The 17,892-nt window shown below is 26.1% G+C and overlaps 3 protein-coding genes across 6 annotated transcripts; 2 read left to right on the forward strand and 1 right to left on the reverse strand.

Moving 5' to 3' along the window:
• The first annotated feature begins 1,208 nt into the window (after positions 1–1,208).
• Positions 1,209–3,963, forward strand: Sec20 (vesicle transport protein Sec20). The gene is made up of 5 exons (XM_015522527.2): positions 1,209–2,297; positions 2,371–2,555; positions 2,929–3,036; positions 3,303–3,424; positions 3,499–3,963. Exons 1-5 carry the CDS (start codon positions 2,226–2,228, stop codon positions 3,684–3,686), a joined length of 675 nt encoding a protein of 224 aa, XP_015378013.1. The 5' UTR covers positions 1,209–2,225; the 3' UTR covers positions 3,687–3,963.
• Positions 3,964–4,226: 263 nt separating this feature from the next.
• On the reverse strand, positions 4,227–5,550 carry RPA3 (Replication protein A3). Its single transcript, XM_015512260.2, has 3 exons — positions 5,177–5,550; positions 4,916–5,102; positions 4,227–4,636 (listed from the first exon to the last, which is right to left on the reverse strand). The coding sequence occupies exons 1-3, from the start codon at positions 5,273–5,275 to the stop codon at positions 4,575–4,577; spliced, it is 348 nt and encodes a 115-aa protein (XP_015367746.1). The 5' UTR covers positions 5,276–5,550; the 3' UTR covers positions 4,227–4,574.
• A 274-nt stretch (positions 5,551–5,824) lies between these two features.
• Grip163 (gamma-tubulin complex component 6) lies at positions 5,825–16,534 on the forward strand. 4 transcript variants are annotated; one of them, XM_089229674.1, is made up of 19 exons: positions 5,833–6,224; positions 6,776–7,122; positions 7,193–7,341; positions 7,671–7,738; positions 7,794–7,871; positions 7,932–8,015; positions 8,072–8,149; positions 8,224–8,301; positions 9,969–10,043; positions 10,118–10,175; positions 10,318–10,560; positions 11,120–11,284; positions 11,355–11,656; positions 11,719–11,944; positions 12,020–12,203; positions 14,085–14,635; positions 14,697–14,888; positions 15,118–15,290; positions 15,974–16,534. In XM_089229674.1, the coding sequence occupies exons 4-19, from the start codon at positions 7,689–7,691 to the stop codon at positions 16,263–16,265; spliced, it is 2,829 nt and encodes a 942-aa protein (XP_089085800.1). In that variant the 5' UTR covers positions 5,833–6,224; positions 6,776–7,122; positions 7,193–7,341; positions 7,671–7,688; the 3' UTR covers positions 16,266–16,534. The 4 variants fall into 4 exon arrangements, with proteins under 4 accessions (XP_089085802.1, XP_089085800.1, XP_089085803.1 ...); XM_089229676.1 differs by lacking the exon at positions 6,776–7,122 and having other exon boundaries at positions 5,825–5,902; XM_089229677.1 differs by lacking the exon at positions 9,969–10,043.
• Positions 16,535–17,892: the final 1,358 nt, after the last annotated feature.

Raw genomic sequence — 17,892 nt, forward strand, 5'->3', positions numbered from 1 at the left:
GAATCTTGCAATCCAACACTATGTTTTTACCGTTATATTCATAAATTAAAAATTAAATAAACATATATACTATATAACCCTCAATAATCTGATACTCTCTTAATCCAACAACCTCCAGTTTCATGTAAGTTGGACAAGCAAGGTCCTACCATATAATTAAACTTATATTTAATTAGTTATATTATGGTGTGAAATGAGTTCATGATAGGTGCTCAATAAATGTTACCACACTTTATAAATTTTAAACTTAATGTTTTAATTTATCTAGTAAACTGCCTGGTGTTGAAGATTAACATCTGATACGGCATACAAAGCATTTTAATAATAATTCAAATTTTAAATATGATAAATTACATCAAAATTCTATAAGTTAAAAACAAAATGTAAAAAACTACTCCTACAATATAGTATCTAGGCTTGATATTTGACCACCTGACCACGGCTTTAGATAGAATGGTTGCACGTCGACGTATGTTAAGCTTACTAATTGACTGACAGTTAGGGCCATCTAGCGTTGACTTCTATATGTTTAACTAAATCTTGCTAAAACCAGTAATTTTGTTTTTGGGTATCTTAAATCTCAATTATTCACTGGCTTTTACACTTTACTTCTAGATTAAGGTCTCTGCCAACCCTTCAACACAATCACAACTCTAATGTTTCAGTTAATATTTCTTTACTCCACGGTTCATCACAAATATTTAAATATTCAAAAACTAACCAATTTTCAATACATATTTTTTCACTTTAATTTAATCCATTATAATAATACACTAACAAAACTCTTATCCTTTTTTTAAATTCTCGATAACCCCCAATGACGTCTTAAATGGATCGTGCCTAGAGAATTTCTAATATAATTTTGCCGGGTTGCACTACTGCTGAGTGCTCTCCCAATCTTGTTAATTCTGGTTATGTACTCAACTGAAATTAATTATTGTAAGTACTTATTATGTGTATAAATTGTATTTATATCTTTATAAATAGATTAAAAAAAAATTAAATATAATTGCCAGCATTTTTTTTTCGGGGGATTAAAAAATATAACATTAAATTGTGTTGAATTTTATTTGTGATGTGTCGTTCGATCATTAAATGAATTAAACATTGAATAATTTTCTGGGGGGGGGTTACAACCCCATAACCCCCACCCCCTGGATACGCCACTGATAATTGCATTATATATCTAAATAATTTCATACACAATGAATATATATATATATATATTTCCGTACGCACACACCTTTGTTACTTCAAACCAAGTGACTGTGATATTTATACCTAATTCTATCTAGTTGAGGAGTAGTTGGATAGTTATTTCCTCTTCACGGAACTTGGTTGTTGGACTTTAAAATATTTTTTCAAGTTATATTTATTATTCTAAAGATCCTAGAAACTATTATGACTTTAATGTCTTTAATCATGTTTAATTAACTTTAAATCATGTTTGATACGTTTGAACTTGCATAAAATCTATCGTACGACAAGTCTAAAATACGACAAATCGTAATGATGCTCCTAGTTCCTACCATGAATATATACGATGAGTTGAACAACTAATTGTAGTACGATAAGTCGTATTAATGTGTGTCGGATATCGCGTACTGCAAATTGGTACAACCACAGAACAACTATAATAGTACATAAAACCGTACAAAATATCAGCAACTTACAGCACGACTGCAGCTGCTGTCGTGCGATTAATTTGTATCCTTCAGAGTTCAGAGAAGTATTCTTATCTATGTATTTGATAATAATAATTGATAATCCTGTTGATTAAAATAATCATGATATAATAAACTTATCATGAAAATAATATAGTTAGTAGAATTTTAGTAGTAACAACTTTAAACTTACAATAATTATTCAGCGTTTACAAATCATAATTCATAATAGTTATCTATCATAACGATGACATCAACGAGTACATCAAAAATTAAAAACTACGTTTAGTTTTTTAATATTTTATCTATTACACCAAATTATAACTAGACAAGATACTATGTTGATAAATGATTCGTTTAAATTGACTGAAAACTATAATTATTTAAGTTGTACTTGACACTATCAAGGATACTGAATAGAATTTAAAAATTATGTTGATAGTTGATTTGGATTTATAGAGATAGGGAAATTGTTCTTTGAGTTTGTCTATTTATTGATTTAAAGATTGTGTACATTTTTACTATTGTGCAATTGTGCTGTTTAAATTTTAATATTTCAAGATGATAAAAGAATTAAGCACAGTTCGAGAATGCATAGTAAATACAAATCTTACATTAAAATCTATAATACAGGTTAATTATTAATAATACTAAATAGTTTTCAAAGGTATGCTTAAAATTATTAAATACCTGTTTTAAAACGTAGGATATATATTCATGTGATGGTCCAATTGAATCTCTTACGCAATTAAATGGAGATGGTAGAAATCAAATTAACATATTTAGAAATTTAATTGAAAACTTAGAGCTGTATGCTCGAGAAGCGGAAAGTCAACAAGAACGATCAGAAGTTTTAGAAGAAGCCCGTAATCAGAGAGAATATTTAACTAGGTAATTTAAAGTAAACTAAAGCTTAATCTTTTGTACTAAATAAGTCATTTGGAACTTAAGCACTGACTATCAAAGTATACCTGCACATTAAGATGATTATGACTTGTGGAATTGCATTATAATGTTTATTTTTATCATCTTACTGTTTGTTATTGAGAGATATCTAATAAATCTGATTAAATTGTTTTTCATTTGTGGCATCTTACACATGGTGCAAACTGTTTCCCATAACTTGACCCTCACACAGCGTTGTTTATTACACAATAATATATTTTTAATCATAAAATCTAGGGCGCAAAAATGTATTTAATTGCACCTACTTAAATATTAAAAATATAACTAATTAATATTATTAATTATTGAAATTGTGTAGTAACATTGCTTCATTCAGAAAGGCTAATGTAGAATGTATGGCGAGGATCCACAAAAAATCTAGTGAACAATTATTAGGTTCAAGCAAAGAAGAACAAGTTAGACATAAGTAAGTAGTAACTTAAGTACAGAATAAATAAAAATGTTGATTAGGAGGATTTAATAATTGAGAATATATTTTTATGGTTTAATATCTAAGCAATTATTTTAATACTTTCTACTGCTATAGTCAGTATTCACTTTTATAATTTTTTATTAATTACTTAATAGTTATCAATAATTTGGCAATATTTTCTGATTACCATAGTTTTCACTGTATTAATAAATTAATAATATTGATTAGTAAATAATTTTTCTAATAATATTTTGTTTAAGGCTGAAAATGGATAAAGAAAATTTATTAAAACAGTCATCAACTGTTACCAATCAACTATTATCAGTCAGTAGACAATTGGCAAGCACATCTCAACAAAGCTTGGACACTCTTGAAACTCTCTGTTAGATCTTAGTATTAAACAATCTTGTAATTATCAACTAATATTTTAATTAAGTTTTTGTTATTAATTTTCAGTAAAATCATCTTCAACTGTATCTAATATAAGCAATGAGATTAAAAATGCCAAAGGAGCTTTAACTCAATCTGAAAAACTTTTAAACAAATACGGACAACGTGAAACAACTGACAAAATTATCATTATGTTTGCTTTTGCATTTTTTTTATGTGTTATTGCTTATATTGTTCAAAAACGACTCTTTTGACACTAAAGATTTAAGATTAAAATATTTTTTATAAAATTTGGCAAACTGTACAATATGTATATATTTAGATGGATATGGTGTAATATTTTTATGATAAACCAAAATTTTGTCGGTATTTATTTTTGTATAATGATTAAATATAAAAAAAATTGAATCTATTACAACATAAATTTAAATACTATGATGTATTAATTAAAAATATTTTATAATTTTAAATTTTAATAGTTTATATAAAAATACAGCTTAAAAATATACACAGTTATAATTTATTGGAAAATGCAATGTACAAAGAGATTATTTTAACCCATTAGTTTTTAAATTGTTCAAAATACTCAAGGCTGAAATTATTTTTGTTTATAAATTTAAAAACCTTATACATTGTTATGTGCTAAGTGTTTTACCACTATAGATGGGAATTTTAGTAGAATATAAGAAATTTTAAATGTATATTTTCTTTGGACATATGAACAAGAAGTTTTCTTTAGTAGTCTATATAGATGGGCAATCAACATTCATATAATATATCCAATAAGAGATCAATTTTTCATGTTTATAGCCTTAGACAGATTTGTATATTGAATTACAGGGCTTAATTCTTTTGTGACCAATTACAGGAGGGTTTTTAATATTAAATTAATGAAAAAAAAGATAACATTTAAAATAGTTTGATCTTATACTACTCTAAAATAGTGTTATTTAGTACCAAGTAATTTCCAAGAAAAATATTGTTATTGTAGCATATAACACATATATTTAAAAAAAAAAAAAAAAAATAATGTAAAATAATGATCTTACTTATAAAATATTTATTAAGACAATTAAGATTACTATTACTTAAATAAAAAAAATATATTATTAAAGTCTGAATCAACAATTCATTGCCTTTTATTACTTCAAGGGGTTAGGCAGGTTGCATAATAGTAATACTGCTTCATTAAATTGTGATTTATCTAAACAAACAAACAAAAAAAAAACATTTAATGTAAATTAATAATCACTAATTGTTGATTTAAATAGATTACTTTTAACTATCAAAAATTGGTTGTTCATTAATGTTTTATACATTTTAGTTTTAGATTACAATATTAATGAAGAATTGGAGTACGTCCAAGAAAAACATTTTTAACAGCAAATTTTTTTAAGGTCATAGCGAGTGATAAAAATAATATTTTTAAGCTTATGACTGGATTACCACTCTAAACTTTAACATTCATAAATTTAGTACATACCAAAATCATCAGTTATTGATGATGGTAAATTGTAGTAACTTCCTCCAGCCACAGTGCCTTTATCTTTAGCCAAACCGTGAACTTCGACCCATCCATCTAGAGAGCTGTCAATCGGTTCATGAAAATTAACAGTCACCACATGATCATCTGTTGTTTGCATCGTTACTGATTTACCATCAGGACTCACCTAAAAACACAAACATTTTCAATCCAGTGTCATGTAATAATGCTATGTAGATAAGACCTAGATAAATACAATACCTTCAACACGTTTCCGATCAATGTAACGGGTTTGTCGGTGAATTTTTGCAAGAAAGAACCGTTAACAAATGACCGTGTGGGTATAGTCGTGGATTCCATATTATTTTATTGTAGCAACAACGGTTATATAATTTTAAATACTTTAAGTGACTGTGAAAGTGTGAAGTGTGAGTTGAGTTAAAAGCGATAACGACGCAACAAGCAAAAAATTGTTAATTTACATGTGATAATAAACGAACGATGAATAAGTAATTATTAATATTACTTTAGGCAACTATTGGACAGTAAAGTTGTAGGCACTATATTATAGCAATATCGCAATAAATAATATTAACAGTGCTATTTACTTTATGCTTATGTTTTCCCGGTTTTTTGCCTTCTTATCATGTCTTTGTACTTTGTAGTGCTATTATCTCTATTTATCATGTTTACCACATGGCTTAAGACATGGATTAAGATATATCTTAAATCGTGATGTCTACTATGCTATTTATCCAAGTGGTATAAACCATAGACATAACACATAGGTTTGGTAGTAAACAATAATACGTTTTAATTATGGTAAATATTGTGGTTATATCATATTATCACATTATCTATGGAATATAATATGATAATAGAAAACGTAAAATAGTGTCTGATAAAGTCATGTATATAAATACGTAATGTCAAATTCAAACTGTCAGACGTCAGTAGTCAGTAATCAGTATATTATTCTTTTCTGCGGTTTGTACTAACTACTAATTGTAATTTTTAGTTAAACAAAATTGTTTAACTTTGAATATCAAAATATGAATAAAAATAATGACTCATAATAGTTTAAGTAAGGCACTGTATATTTTGTAGTGCCCTAGTTAAAATTTAGAATCTTAGTAATTACCAAATAAGTTTAGAGTGTTGTAGTGTACTATTTTCTTGTTGCATAAAATGTTATTTAATTCCATTTCTCCTAAATTCTAAAATTTAGAGTGTATGGAAAATAAATTGAATTTTTCATCGAAGTAATTATTTGTATTTGATTTCATTAGTGGAAAAAATACAATCTCAGGTATGTGTGTCATGCGTGATTTAAATTTTATGGGACATATTTCTCATTATATTTTATTTAGATATGTTCTACATTTTTTCCTATAAAAAATAATTAAGTGTAAGAGTTCAATATTCTTTTTTATAGTTGATGTTTTAGTTCAATAAAAAATATTAAATTGAGGATTTAAATATTTCCTGTGTATATATTGTATATATAATTATATTGCTTATGTATACAATTCTTGGAATTAAGGTTAGAGTTCTGAATTTATAAAATAGTAGGAATTATAAATACAATTAATATTTAGGTATTTCAAATACCAATTTTAGATAAATTTTTCTTTAGGTATATTATACCTATTAAAAAAAAAAAGAAGAAATTGTGCATGTTGCAATAGATATTACACATGGGTGAAGTGAAACTTCTTTACAGAAGGCATGAATTGAAGGTTCATTACATTCTAATATTAAGTTTGAAATGGAAAAATAAAGAAATAAAGTTTTTAATTGAAATTAATAAATTATTATTACACATAAATAAGACAAATTGATTATTATTTATTGCCATAGGAACTTAAGGGTCCAAACTGACTACCTGATTTAAACGGTTGGAAACTGCTACCAGGTTTTTATTTTATATAGAGGTGGATTGTGGTAAACAGATAGTGACATATTTTCCTAGCCAGTCAGTTCCCCTAGTTTGCTAGCTACGGAATCTATTTTATTAGGAGAAATATGAAGACTGTCCGGCAACATCTGATCGCCTAATTGGACCCTTTAGTGTCCGCACCCGGATGCTTTTTAGTCTCAAAATCTGAACCCATGAACACGACTTACGCTACCGTGCTTTAAAAAGTTTCACATTGATAACAAGTATTTAAGTTTGAAACTAAGTTTTTATAATGACTGAATCAAGGGTATGGTAGTTATATGATTATATAAAGATTTGTTTGCTCATGTTTTTGTATTTAATTATATTTTTTGCAGATTTTAAGCAAGCTGTCTTATGGATTTATCTAGTGTTGAATATTACGCTATTTTGTGTGTCTTAATTGTTCCAGTCTATTATTTTTTTCAACTTTGGGCATGGCTAGGATGGCAATTGTTTAAGAATAATTGATTGTCAAAAATAAAATGTAAGGGTAAAAACCTAAAAAAACTTATTCAATTTTGATCTAAAAGTTCTTGAATTATTACCTCTGATAAAATTTTCTATTTCAGTAGTGAAAATATCTTTCATCAATGTACATGTAATCTAATTATTTTTTCTAGATGCCTATTATTGTTTTTGATTACTTTTGTATCTTAAATTGCTTAGTATATTTTATACTTGAAATTTTGTAGTCCACATTTATCTATAAACTATGTCTCAAAAGTACTGTACACTTAGCATGGTGTTTCTGAGAATGTGACCCATTATATCATTTAAAACGTATGTGTATAAATATATTTTTTATATGTTTAGAAATAAAAATCAAGCACAATGTCTACTATATGCAGTTCAAGAGTTCTAAATATTTTAAGTGAAGAAAAGTAATATATATTTATTTTATATTTATTAACATATTTAACATAATTATAATTACAGAGACACTTCAAGTTTATTTGAAAAAAGAAATTCTGTGTATCCTGTTATTGACCGATCAGATATTGTCGACAGAGAAAAGTAATGAATAATTGAAATGTGTCAAATTATTTTGTTAAATAAATGTAAATTTGTTTTCAGAAATATCCCAAACATATTTATTACACCAGAATGTAATCAATTAGATGGTGTTACATATCCATCGAGTGTAACAAATAGAGAAAAGTATTATGCTTTAAATAAGTTTGTTTACACTTGTAACTTATTTAAATTTTTTATAGAGCTATTCCCAACATATTTAATTTCAATGCATCTCAAGAGGACTCTAAAAATTCTTTCAATAATACAGATAAATTCATGTAATTCATTACTATAGACTAACGTTGAATCTTTATGTTTACTTTAAAATGCATGTATTTATATTTGCTTATAGCTATCCTAATTTATTTACCTTGGACAAGATATATTCAGAATCTCACGGTTACAAAAGTGATATCTGGGAAAAATATCGGTAAATGTTTTTTTTATACTTTAAAAAAATGTATTTTATTAACAGTATCAGTAGCATTAGTGTCTTAAAATTTAGAGCATTAATTTTGTTTCTTTGTTTTACTATTTATTATATTTTACATATTTTATAACTAAAGTGCATGGTTATATTTTTCTTTATATTAATATTCTCAAGTTATACACTATCTACTGGGTGATTCTTTTATCATAGAACATTCTTTATTTAAAAAAGTATTGACTTTTTTCAAAATATTTTTTTACATAGTTTTAATTTGTTAAAAAACAAACGATTTTATTAAAAAATCATATTTTTGAATATGTTTTATCCTAATCATTTTTTAAGTTTTTACTTTTTTGAATGACAACATAGAGTTTTAATTTCATATTCCAAAGCAGAATATTTTTCTAAGTATTTCATAAAAATCGAATTTAGCGCTAGTAGTTTATGAGTTATAGGCATTTAAAGTTTAGATTGGCAGAGTGGAGTGGTACGGGGTTACCCCGCAAAATGTTTGTCCACTCCTCCGCTTGTCTAAACTTAAAATACTTATAACTCATAAACTACTCGTCCTAAATTCGATTTTTATGAATCAAAATACTTAGAAAAATATTCTGCTTTGGAATATGAAATTAAAACTCTATGTTGTCATTCAAAAAAGTAAAAAACTTAAAAAATGATAATGATAAAAAATATTTAAAAATATAATGTTTTAATAGAAACGTTGGTTTTTAACAACTTGAAACCATGTAAAAAAATATTTTGAAAAAAGTCAATACTTTTTTAAATAATGAGTGTTGTTTGATAAATCAATCATCCTGTATAAACATTAAACGTATAATAATTGGATGTTATAAGAATAATAGTAACTGTTATTACATGAGAAAAATTTACCTACTGGCCTATCCTAACCTAACCATTTTGTTGGGGGGAATTAAATATATATATAAACGCAAAAAATCACAGATATTAATTGTAGCGACTGTATAAGCAGCTAAGTGTCTCCTACTCAATATGAATGTGTAAGTTGAAGTGAAGTGTTTGGCTTGTGACTGAGTAAAGAGCATTAGTATTAACACTGTAAGTTTAAGATAGAGAAGTTTGATTTTTCTTAAGGACCTCATACTTGGATAACTATGACCAGAACCATAGTAAGAATCAGTAACGCTTCTGGCAGAAAACCCAATTTTTGCACCTTCATCCAATTACTTACACTTAAAATAAACAATAGATATTTTGAGTTTTGTAAATTATCAATTTAAATTGAGAATACCATTCGATGAAATAGCGCCCCTGGCAAATGCCTTCTTGTCAATGCCTAGCTATGGTCTTCTTTATGACCCGTCATAATTAAAGAAAAAGTTTGTAAACAGGAAGTTAGTTCTGTATGAATACTGAGCTTTGAAAACTTGGACAATAGATTGTGATGTAAGTGTCATTTTTTTGTATGTATGGTAACTCAAAGCATGAAGTTTTAAGATTTATGCTTAGATTTTTTGTTTTCATTGTGGCAGAATAATTGTAAAAATATTGTAAAAGGTTATCTGGATTTATTTGGTATCATTTATAAATTTATAATATTTAAATTAATAATTTGAACATTAGTGCACTAATTTTATGTATGATTTATATTTTTATTTGTTTTTATATTTTATGATTTTGTTTTATAGTAATTGTACAAGTGTATTTAGTCTATCAGATTTTCAGTACACTGATTGTACACAACATTTAGAAATTAATAATAGGTAATGACTCGTTTATTTGTTATGTATTGTGTATTGTCCATTATTATATCCGTGTTGATTATGGTATGTTTTAGGGATAATTCAAAAAAAGAAGAAACACATGCAGATGATAAATTTACACATGAGTCTAAGGTAATTAAAAATATTTCAAATATCTTCATTAAATAAATTTAGTTATCAAAATATTAAAAATATTATTTTATAATACCATTATTAAAAGAATAAAATGCATTTATTAACGATACACACATTTAATATTTCTATATATTTTTAGGAAATATTGAATAGCAATGATTTGGAAGTAAAAGAATCAAAAACAATTGAACAATGTTCTATTGCAGGAAAAGAAAAGATTAGTTCTGCTCTATGTTTTTGGTATATTGCTACAGGAATAAATGTAAGAGATCATAACTTAAAAGCATATTTTCCTCAAAGAGAAATTAGTAGCATATGTATCATGCAAGATATTAAACTAATGTTGATCAATATGGGCACAACTTATTTTCTTGTAGACGAAGTTAGTATCATATTTTTATAATAATTATTTTTTTAAACCTATGCTCTCATATAAGTGTAACTTTACGAGGCCACTGATTATGTCCAATTTGGTCACACCATACCTCCAGGGCCTCAAACTATATTCGTTTTCATCATCAGCTTTTGTTTCTAACAATTGGCCATAACTGAAAAAATATTTTATTGTGTGCATTTTAGCAAAATGCAAGCTAGGCAGTTGTAGGAATAATATAGTTTCACTCTAGAGAGCGGGCCCACTCACCACATTTTAATTATACCCATTGTCCACTTCATATACACAAACCAACTGCTTAACATCACACTTATATGAGACAAAGTTTATAATGGTTTATTGTTATTATTATTAATTAATATATTATGACAAGTATCCCTTATTTCACATAAAAATCTTTGGATTTTGTTGTGCAGGAAATTCAAAATTAACTGTATCAAATCATATAAAACAATTATTATTTTACTTAACTAATTTTAGTTTTTTCGTATAAAGTATAAATAATTATAACTTAATTAGAATATTTTAAACTATGTCACATTTTTAGGAAACACTTATGTACAAACAGAATGGAAACATTAGTATTAGTGGTTTAACACCAGAAATGTTTGAGTCTGCCATTGATCCAATTTTGGAGTGTTCTAATTTATACAAAATAATCAGTAGCACAATAATCAAATGGAAGGAAATGTGTGGCAATAGTATAATAAAAGTATAAATATAAATAAAATATTTAAATTATTAACAGTTTGTAATTTCAATTAAATTTGTTTTATTCCCAGGCGTTCATATTTTCTGTATCTAATATTTTGGATGATTATGAACGATCAATTTATGCTGTATCAAATGAATCATTGTTGTCACTTGTTGGTCGTTTATCTGTTATAACTCCTCGCTTACAGTTATTAGCAAATTTATGTTGTATCAAAACACAGGGTTGCATGGTCATTCCAAATCATATACCATGTGGTATAAAAATGCTGAACAAACTTCATGGTTATTTATTGGAATATCGATTCCCAAGTGATTTATTTCTGAAGATGTTGTTATACATTTTTCAATCCTGTTGCTTAGCATATTTCAAGTATATTGCTTCTATAATTTTTTATTCGTTAATTTTTTATTAATAAAGAGATTTTTTACTAGATTTTTATCAAATTGGGCATTAAAAGGGATATTAAAAAATGAAGAAACTGGCATGTTCATTCAAGTAAAACCAGATATTGACGATGAAGAAACTGATAGCCGTATAAATTGGAATCGTTTTATAATAGATGAGAGTATAGAAGTTCCATTATTTTTAAATAAATATAAAACTGATATTTTACATTGTGGTAAAACTATTAATTTCTTCAAAAAATTTAACGATTTAGTAAGTGAAAACAAAAGTTTATATTTTTATTTGCAGTATTTGTAATTAATAATTGTATAATTTCATTTTTTTTAGAATGAGTTTTTACCCAATTTAATTTGTTGTTTCGATGCTGTTGATTCTCAGAAGGCTTATGAACAATTTTCAACTTACTTTAAGTATGACCCTGGTTTACAAAATATAAATGGTGTAAAAAGAATGTTAAACTGTTATCTATATGAATCAATTGTTGGCCCTGATTATTCAAAAGACAATACTGGTAATTATTATTAATTTAAAGTCCCCAAAATTTAGTTATATAAAATACAGTTAGGCAGGTCTAGTGCACACTAAAAAAGCAAAACTGCTTTGAGCTGTTTGGAAATAATTAAAACATGGGTTATTATTTAAATATGGGATGCAACCCAAAAAAGTTTATCAATCTTGTGTTTTTTTTAATAAGACGTAACACTGGCATTTGCTATCTCCATCTTACAAGTGCATAACATAAAAAATTTATACTCAGCAGATCACGTTTAGCTTCATTAGTTAAATTGGAGTGAATTTATGTATTATGAAACTTATTGTTAAGAACATTACCTGTGTTTGTATGTGGGTTTTTTACAATACTTAAATTTTGTTGAAAGTTATGTGTATATAAAAAAGCACAAATTAAAAATGCTCATACCTCACTTAAAACCAAATTATCGTAAAAACCCATTTACAAATACTGATATTGTTCTAATCATCAAGTTTCATAAAAGGTCAATTTACTCTAATTTCTAAATTAACGGAGTAAAAATGATCTGCTCAGTGTAAATATGCTATGTTATGCACTTATAAGATATAGACAACAAATATGTGTGTAGCATCCTCTTAAGAAAATCGATATACCATTATACTGATAAAGATCATAGTAAAACTCATCCAAGATAAATTATGAATGAAATAAGCATAGGAATGGAAACATCCGGTTAGTTTTAAAAATATAAAAATAAAATAATTTTACTTTTTACATGATTAGCATGTCGTAGTATATTACTATATTCTATATTTTATTTTTTAACACTATAAAAATCATAATATAATATTACATCTAATATTTTTAGTTGATTTATTTTAAAATTTAAAGATAAGTTATAAAACTTATACATTGTACATATTTGGCCATAGAACTGAATCAATGCATGAATTGAAATAATTTATGAACTTCTCTCGGATATCCATTGCTGCAGTAGATATCTTTTTAATTGGTCTTTGAATAATAAATATTTCTAGTATATAATTATAGTATTATTATTTGAACTCGCCTCAAGGTAATAACAATTCTTCAGTAGAACCTATACTTTCACGTAAGTTTGTGTCTCGTGATTCTATTGCTTTGCCAATTTCATTTAATATTAAGTCAAAAGTTGTTGAACTTATGCAAGTGAGATTTTTAAATTTAAAAAATAAAAAATTCTGTTACTTTCTGTACGTTTTTTATTTATATTGTGTATCCAAATTTTACATTTACGTTTATTTTCATTTATTTCACTATTTAACAAAAATTGTCACAAAAGCTTTATAACAACATCATCAGAACTCATCTTGACGAGTAGTATAAAAAAATGTTGACTTGTGCGGTTTTATTAGAATTTGTTCCTAACTGTTTGAAACAAAATGTTTCAACCAGATCGGATCAATTTTGCTTTTTTGGTGTGTACGGCCTAAGACATTTTTTTTTACACATACAGTTTTGGTGAACATTTTATTTTTATTTTTATTCAATATTTTTAATTTTTGCCAATATTTCCTAGAAATATATATATAATACTTTTTGGTTACGTGCCACATAGAGTCACAATTTTAAGTAAATTTTTTCATATCTTTTTGAATCAGTATGTTTATATTGTGCTACCAATAAACAATTAATTAATCTTAGTAACATAAACAAAATTATTAAATATTTTTAGAAATAGATACTAACTCAATGTTTACACTCATAATCATTTTTTTTTTTTTTTTTTGCAATGATTTATCATTTTTAACAGTTATATTAAAATTACTTTCTTGATGAAGAGGTACACTTGTAACTTAAATTATAACAAAGCAAGTACCCTGAAAGTTAGTTATTAAGATTTATCTAATCAATCCATGTAATATAATATATGTTTTACAGATAGTTATCGTAATAAAATTGAAAATATAACCAACTTAATGGACAGTAAAATATATTCCAACAATGAAAGTTATGAATTGTTTCAAATACCTAATTGGACTTCAGTTAATAATATATATGACTTTAATAAGCCTTATGGATTTTTTTTGGATTATAATGATTCATTAATGTATAACAGCAAAATATTTGATGTTGTTAATATGATAGACTATATACCACATTCAATACTAATACCCGCTCGCATACAAAAGAGTGTTTGTGATAAACAAATATTGGACATGTACTTTGCCCAAAAAAATTTAATGGAACATCTATATTACTTATCCCAGTGTTTCTTTTTGATGAATTGGACATTTTCATCTAAAATGTGTAATACACTATTTGATGGTATTCTGGCAAACAGACAACAACCTACTAACATCTTCAATCCTGTCAAGTTAAAATCCATTGTAGATGATGCTATTCAAGATAGTTTTCCAAGACATGAACTACATGAATTGAAATTAGAGATGACTTTTATCCCATCTTTAAATGGATTTATTGATATTTCAGTAAGTAAAATAATCAATTATCATATTTTTCTTACAGAATAATTTTAAAATTTGTATTAAGGACGTGGAATGTATAGAATTAAATTATTCACCTGAGTGGCCAATGAATATGATTCTGTCTAACAAAATATTATTGAAGTATAGAAGAATATTCTTGTTTGCCAATAAACTAGAATTTGTTTCATGGAGTTTATTAAAAGCCAGGGAAATATTGAATATATATAAAAATGATACAGGATTACAATTTAGAAAGGTAATTTTAGACATTTGAAGACATTTTCATTTACAAAATATTAATGTATGCATTCCAATTTCCAGTGAATATTAGAGATTGTTTAATATGTCAAAATAGTATCATTGGTTTTAAATACTATAAAATAAATTATAATATGTTGATCATGATTAATCATTTTAATTATTCAGTTACATGGCTTAGCAATTATATGCATTATTTTATGTAGTTTTACAAATTATTTTTACAGATTAATCTTTTTAAACATTGGATGAATCAATTTGTATCATCTATTCAGCAGTATTATAAGCAAGTGGTAATTAGCACATGCTGGTCAGAATTAAATGATAACTTTGAAAATGTAAAAAATTATGATGATTTATTTAAGTATCACAAACAATACATGCATAAAATGATAAAGCGGTTTGTATGATTTGAGTAATAATATAGTATATTAATATTATTTAATAATAGTATTATTGTAGTAATACTAACATAGTTATAAGTCCACGTAATTTAAAAATATCGTATTGCTCTATTATTAATTATTATGTGTATTGTGGCAACACTACATATAATTTCACTAAACCATTATACAGTTTAAAGTTGACAAAACATTTAAAGTAAAATGGTTTATCAATTTTGTGCAAGAATGATTCTTGAAGAATCAGAAAAAAACACATATTTTATTTAAATATTATTGGTAATGTGTAATACAAACTGTTATAAACATTTACAGTAGCTGGTTTATCAGCAGTAATTTATGTGGTTGCTGTAATATTTCTGTTATTTTAAAAGAAATCTCCATTAAATACCAAAAAATACCAGAATTAATTTTAAAAAATATGTAAATAATCAATTATTATCAAATTCAGTGTTAGCACTAGGCGTGGGCGGTGTGGGCCATTGCTCACGGCCTCGCACCTCAAAGGGCCTCGCGTTCTAAATGGCTTTATAATTAATCATAGAGAAATATAAGAGACGTTAAAAATTTTTTAAAAAGGGCCTCTTAAAGTCTACTTTGCCCCGCCATTGATCAAATTTAACATTTATGATTATTACCTTTACTTTATTTTTTGATGTATAATGAATTTGTATGTTTTAAGGTGTTTTATGATTGTTGGTCTCAAAGATAAACTTATTTTGTTGAACAAAATTTACATAGAAATATTAAATTATTACCAAGCATTAGCAAGTGGTCAATTTTACATGAAAAATACTGAATGGTTACATTCAGAGTTCATCAGTATGGAACAATCATTTTCTCGATTTTCAAATCTAAGAGAAATGTTTTACATGAGTGTATTGAAAGCTGTGCAAACCCAGGGAAATCATTATGTTGAACAATTGGAGAGTTTAATTACTATACTTGGGCCGTTAAATAATAATTGTACATGAGCATTAATCTAAATTAATAACATTTAAGTAATAAATATTATTTTTTTGATACAATTAATGTACTCATAGTTTTCTTACCAACAAACTTTAATAACTTAATTATAAATGTTATGTTACTGCATGCACAACAATTTTATACTGAAGTCTCTCTACTATCATGTTAATATATTATTTATTGTTATTTTAGTACTAGTTCTTTATTTTATACTGTATCATACAATTATATATATTAACTTACATGATTAAATATAAATGTTTTGGTAATATTATATTTATTAATTTATTGCCTCACAGAGTCATATATTGTTTGCAGTGGCGCGATTATTGGAAGTGTTGGGTGTGCAATTTACAGAGTGGCCCTAGTTTAGAGATTCCCAATATTTCCTTTATAATCTTCACTAACAGGTGAATTGAATACAAATAAAATAATAAAATTAATGACTGCTGCCGTAAAAACAAGAAGAGTTAATTTTTGTTAGATATTATTAAAAAATTAACATAACATTAATAATTATTATCAACTATGATATGTGAAAAAACAATATTTTTAATTTTAAAACTGTTTTTAATTTCTATTTTATAGTGTATCTTAGTCCGTGAGTCTATGGAATTTTCTAATATCTCTATGAAAATACCTCAGAGTAATAATAAATAGAAAAATACCGATGAAAATATATTAAGATCCCTAAAATGTACAGTGCATACAATAATAGTTTTTTTTTTTTTTGAAAATATTGACTTACGAGTTACGAAGTAGTTTAGATTGTTTAGAAGTGTCGTACCCATCGATATTCTTCATAATAATTCATATTATATATATATTTTATTTTTTTCTTATAAGTGATACGGTAATACGTTTTCAAGTGTTATCGTAACAAAGAAATATATACTTTTTAATTACTTGTGTGTTTTATTTTATGTATCATTATGTTTTAGAGTCAATTTTTATACGTACTTACCCATGACTTAATCCTCTATTTCTAGATATACGATACAATTTATTTCCTTAAAATTTTAAAGATAAAATTTGGAAATGTACAGATAGTTAAAATTATTCACTGTTCACTAAATGGAGTTTTTTATATGTCGACAAACAATACACCTATAGCTTATAGGCTATAGGTACTGTGTACAGCATATACAGCGTGATTAATTTTAGTGGGTACACTAATTATCTCGAAAAGTTTTGTTTTTTTATTTTTACAAGAAATAAACAATTTGTATCATTGATTATAATTGACATAATAAGAATACCCATTAGATAAAATTTGATAGGTCATGAGATTTTAATGAAAGGAGCCACCCATTGTTGACAGTATGACACTTTCTGTTAGCTTGAAAATAAATTTCATTTAAGAGATCACGACACATAGGCGCAACTAGGGGGGTGCTTCAGTACACCTCAGAGCCGTGCCGTGGGGGGTCTAGGGGGCATACGCCCCGCCCCCGGGCGCATGGTTTAAAGGGGCGCCAAAAAAATATTTTAGAATATTTTAAACTGTACATAAATAAAATACATGAGAAAGATTATTGTTTTACAATTATTTTGAACCATTGAAAATTATTTCTGAACAAATTTCCGACTATGGTTGAGTAATAACAATTAGTCAACCGCAACGTTCTATTC

This window comes from Diuraphis noxia, unplaced genomic scaffold (genome assembly GCF_037042655.1).
Source record: "Diuraphis noxia isolate RWA-SAM2 unplaced genomic scaffold, SU_Dnox_SAM2 contig0005, whole genome shotgun sequence".
NCBI classification, from domain to species: domain Eukaryota; kingdom Metazoa; phylum Arthropoda; class Insecta; order Hemiptera; family Aphididae; genus Diuraphis; species Diuraphis noxia.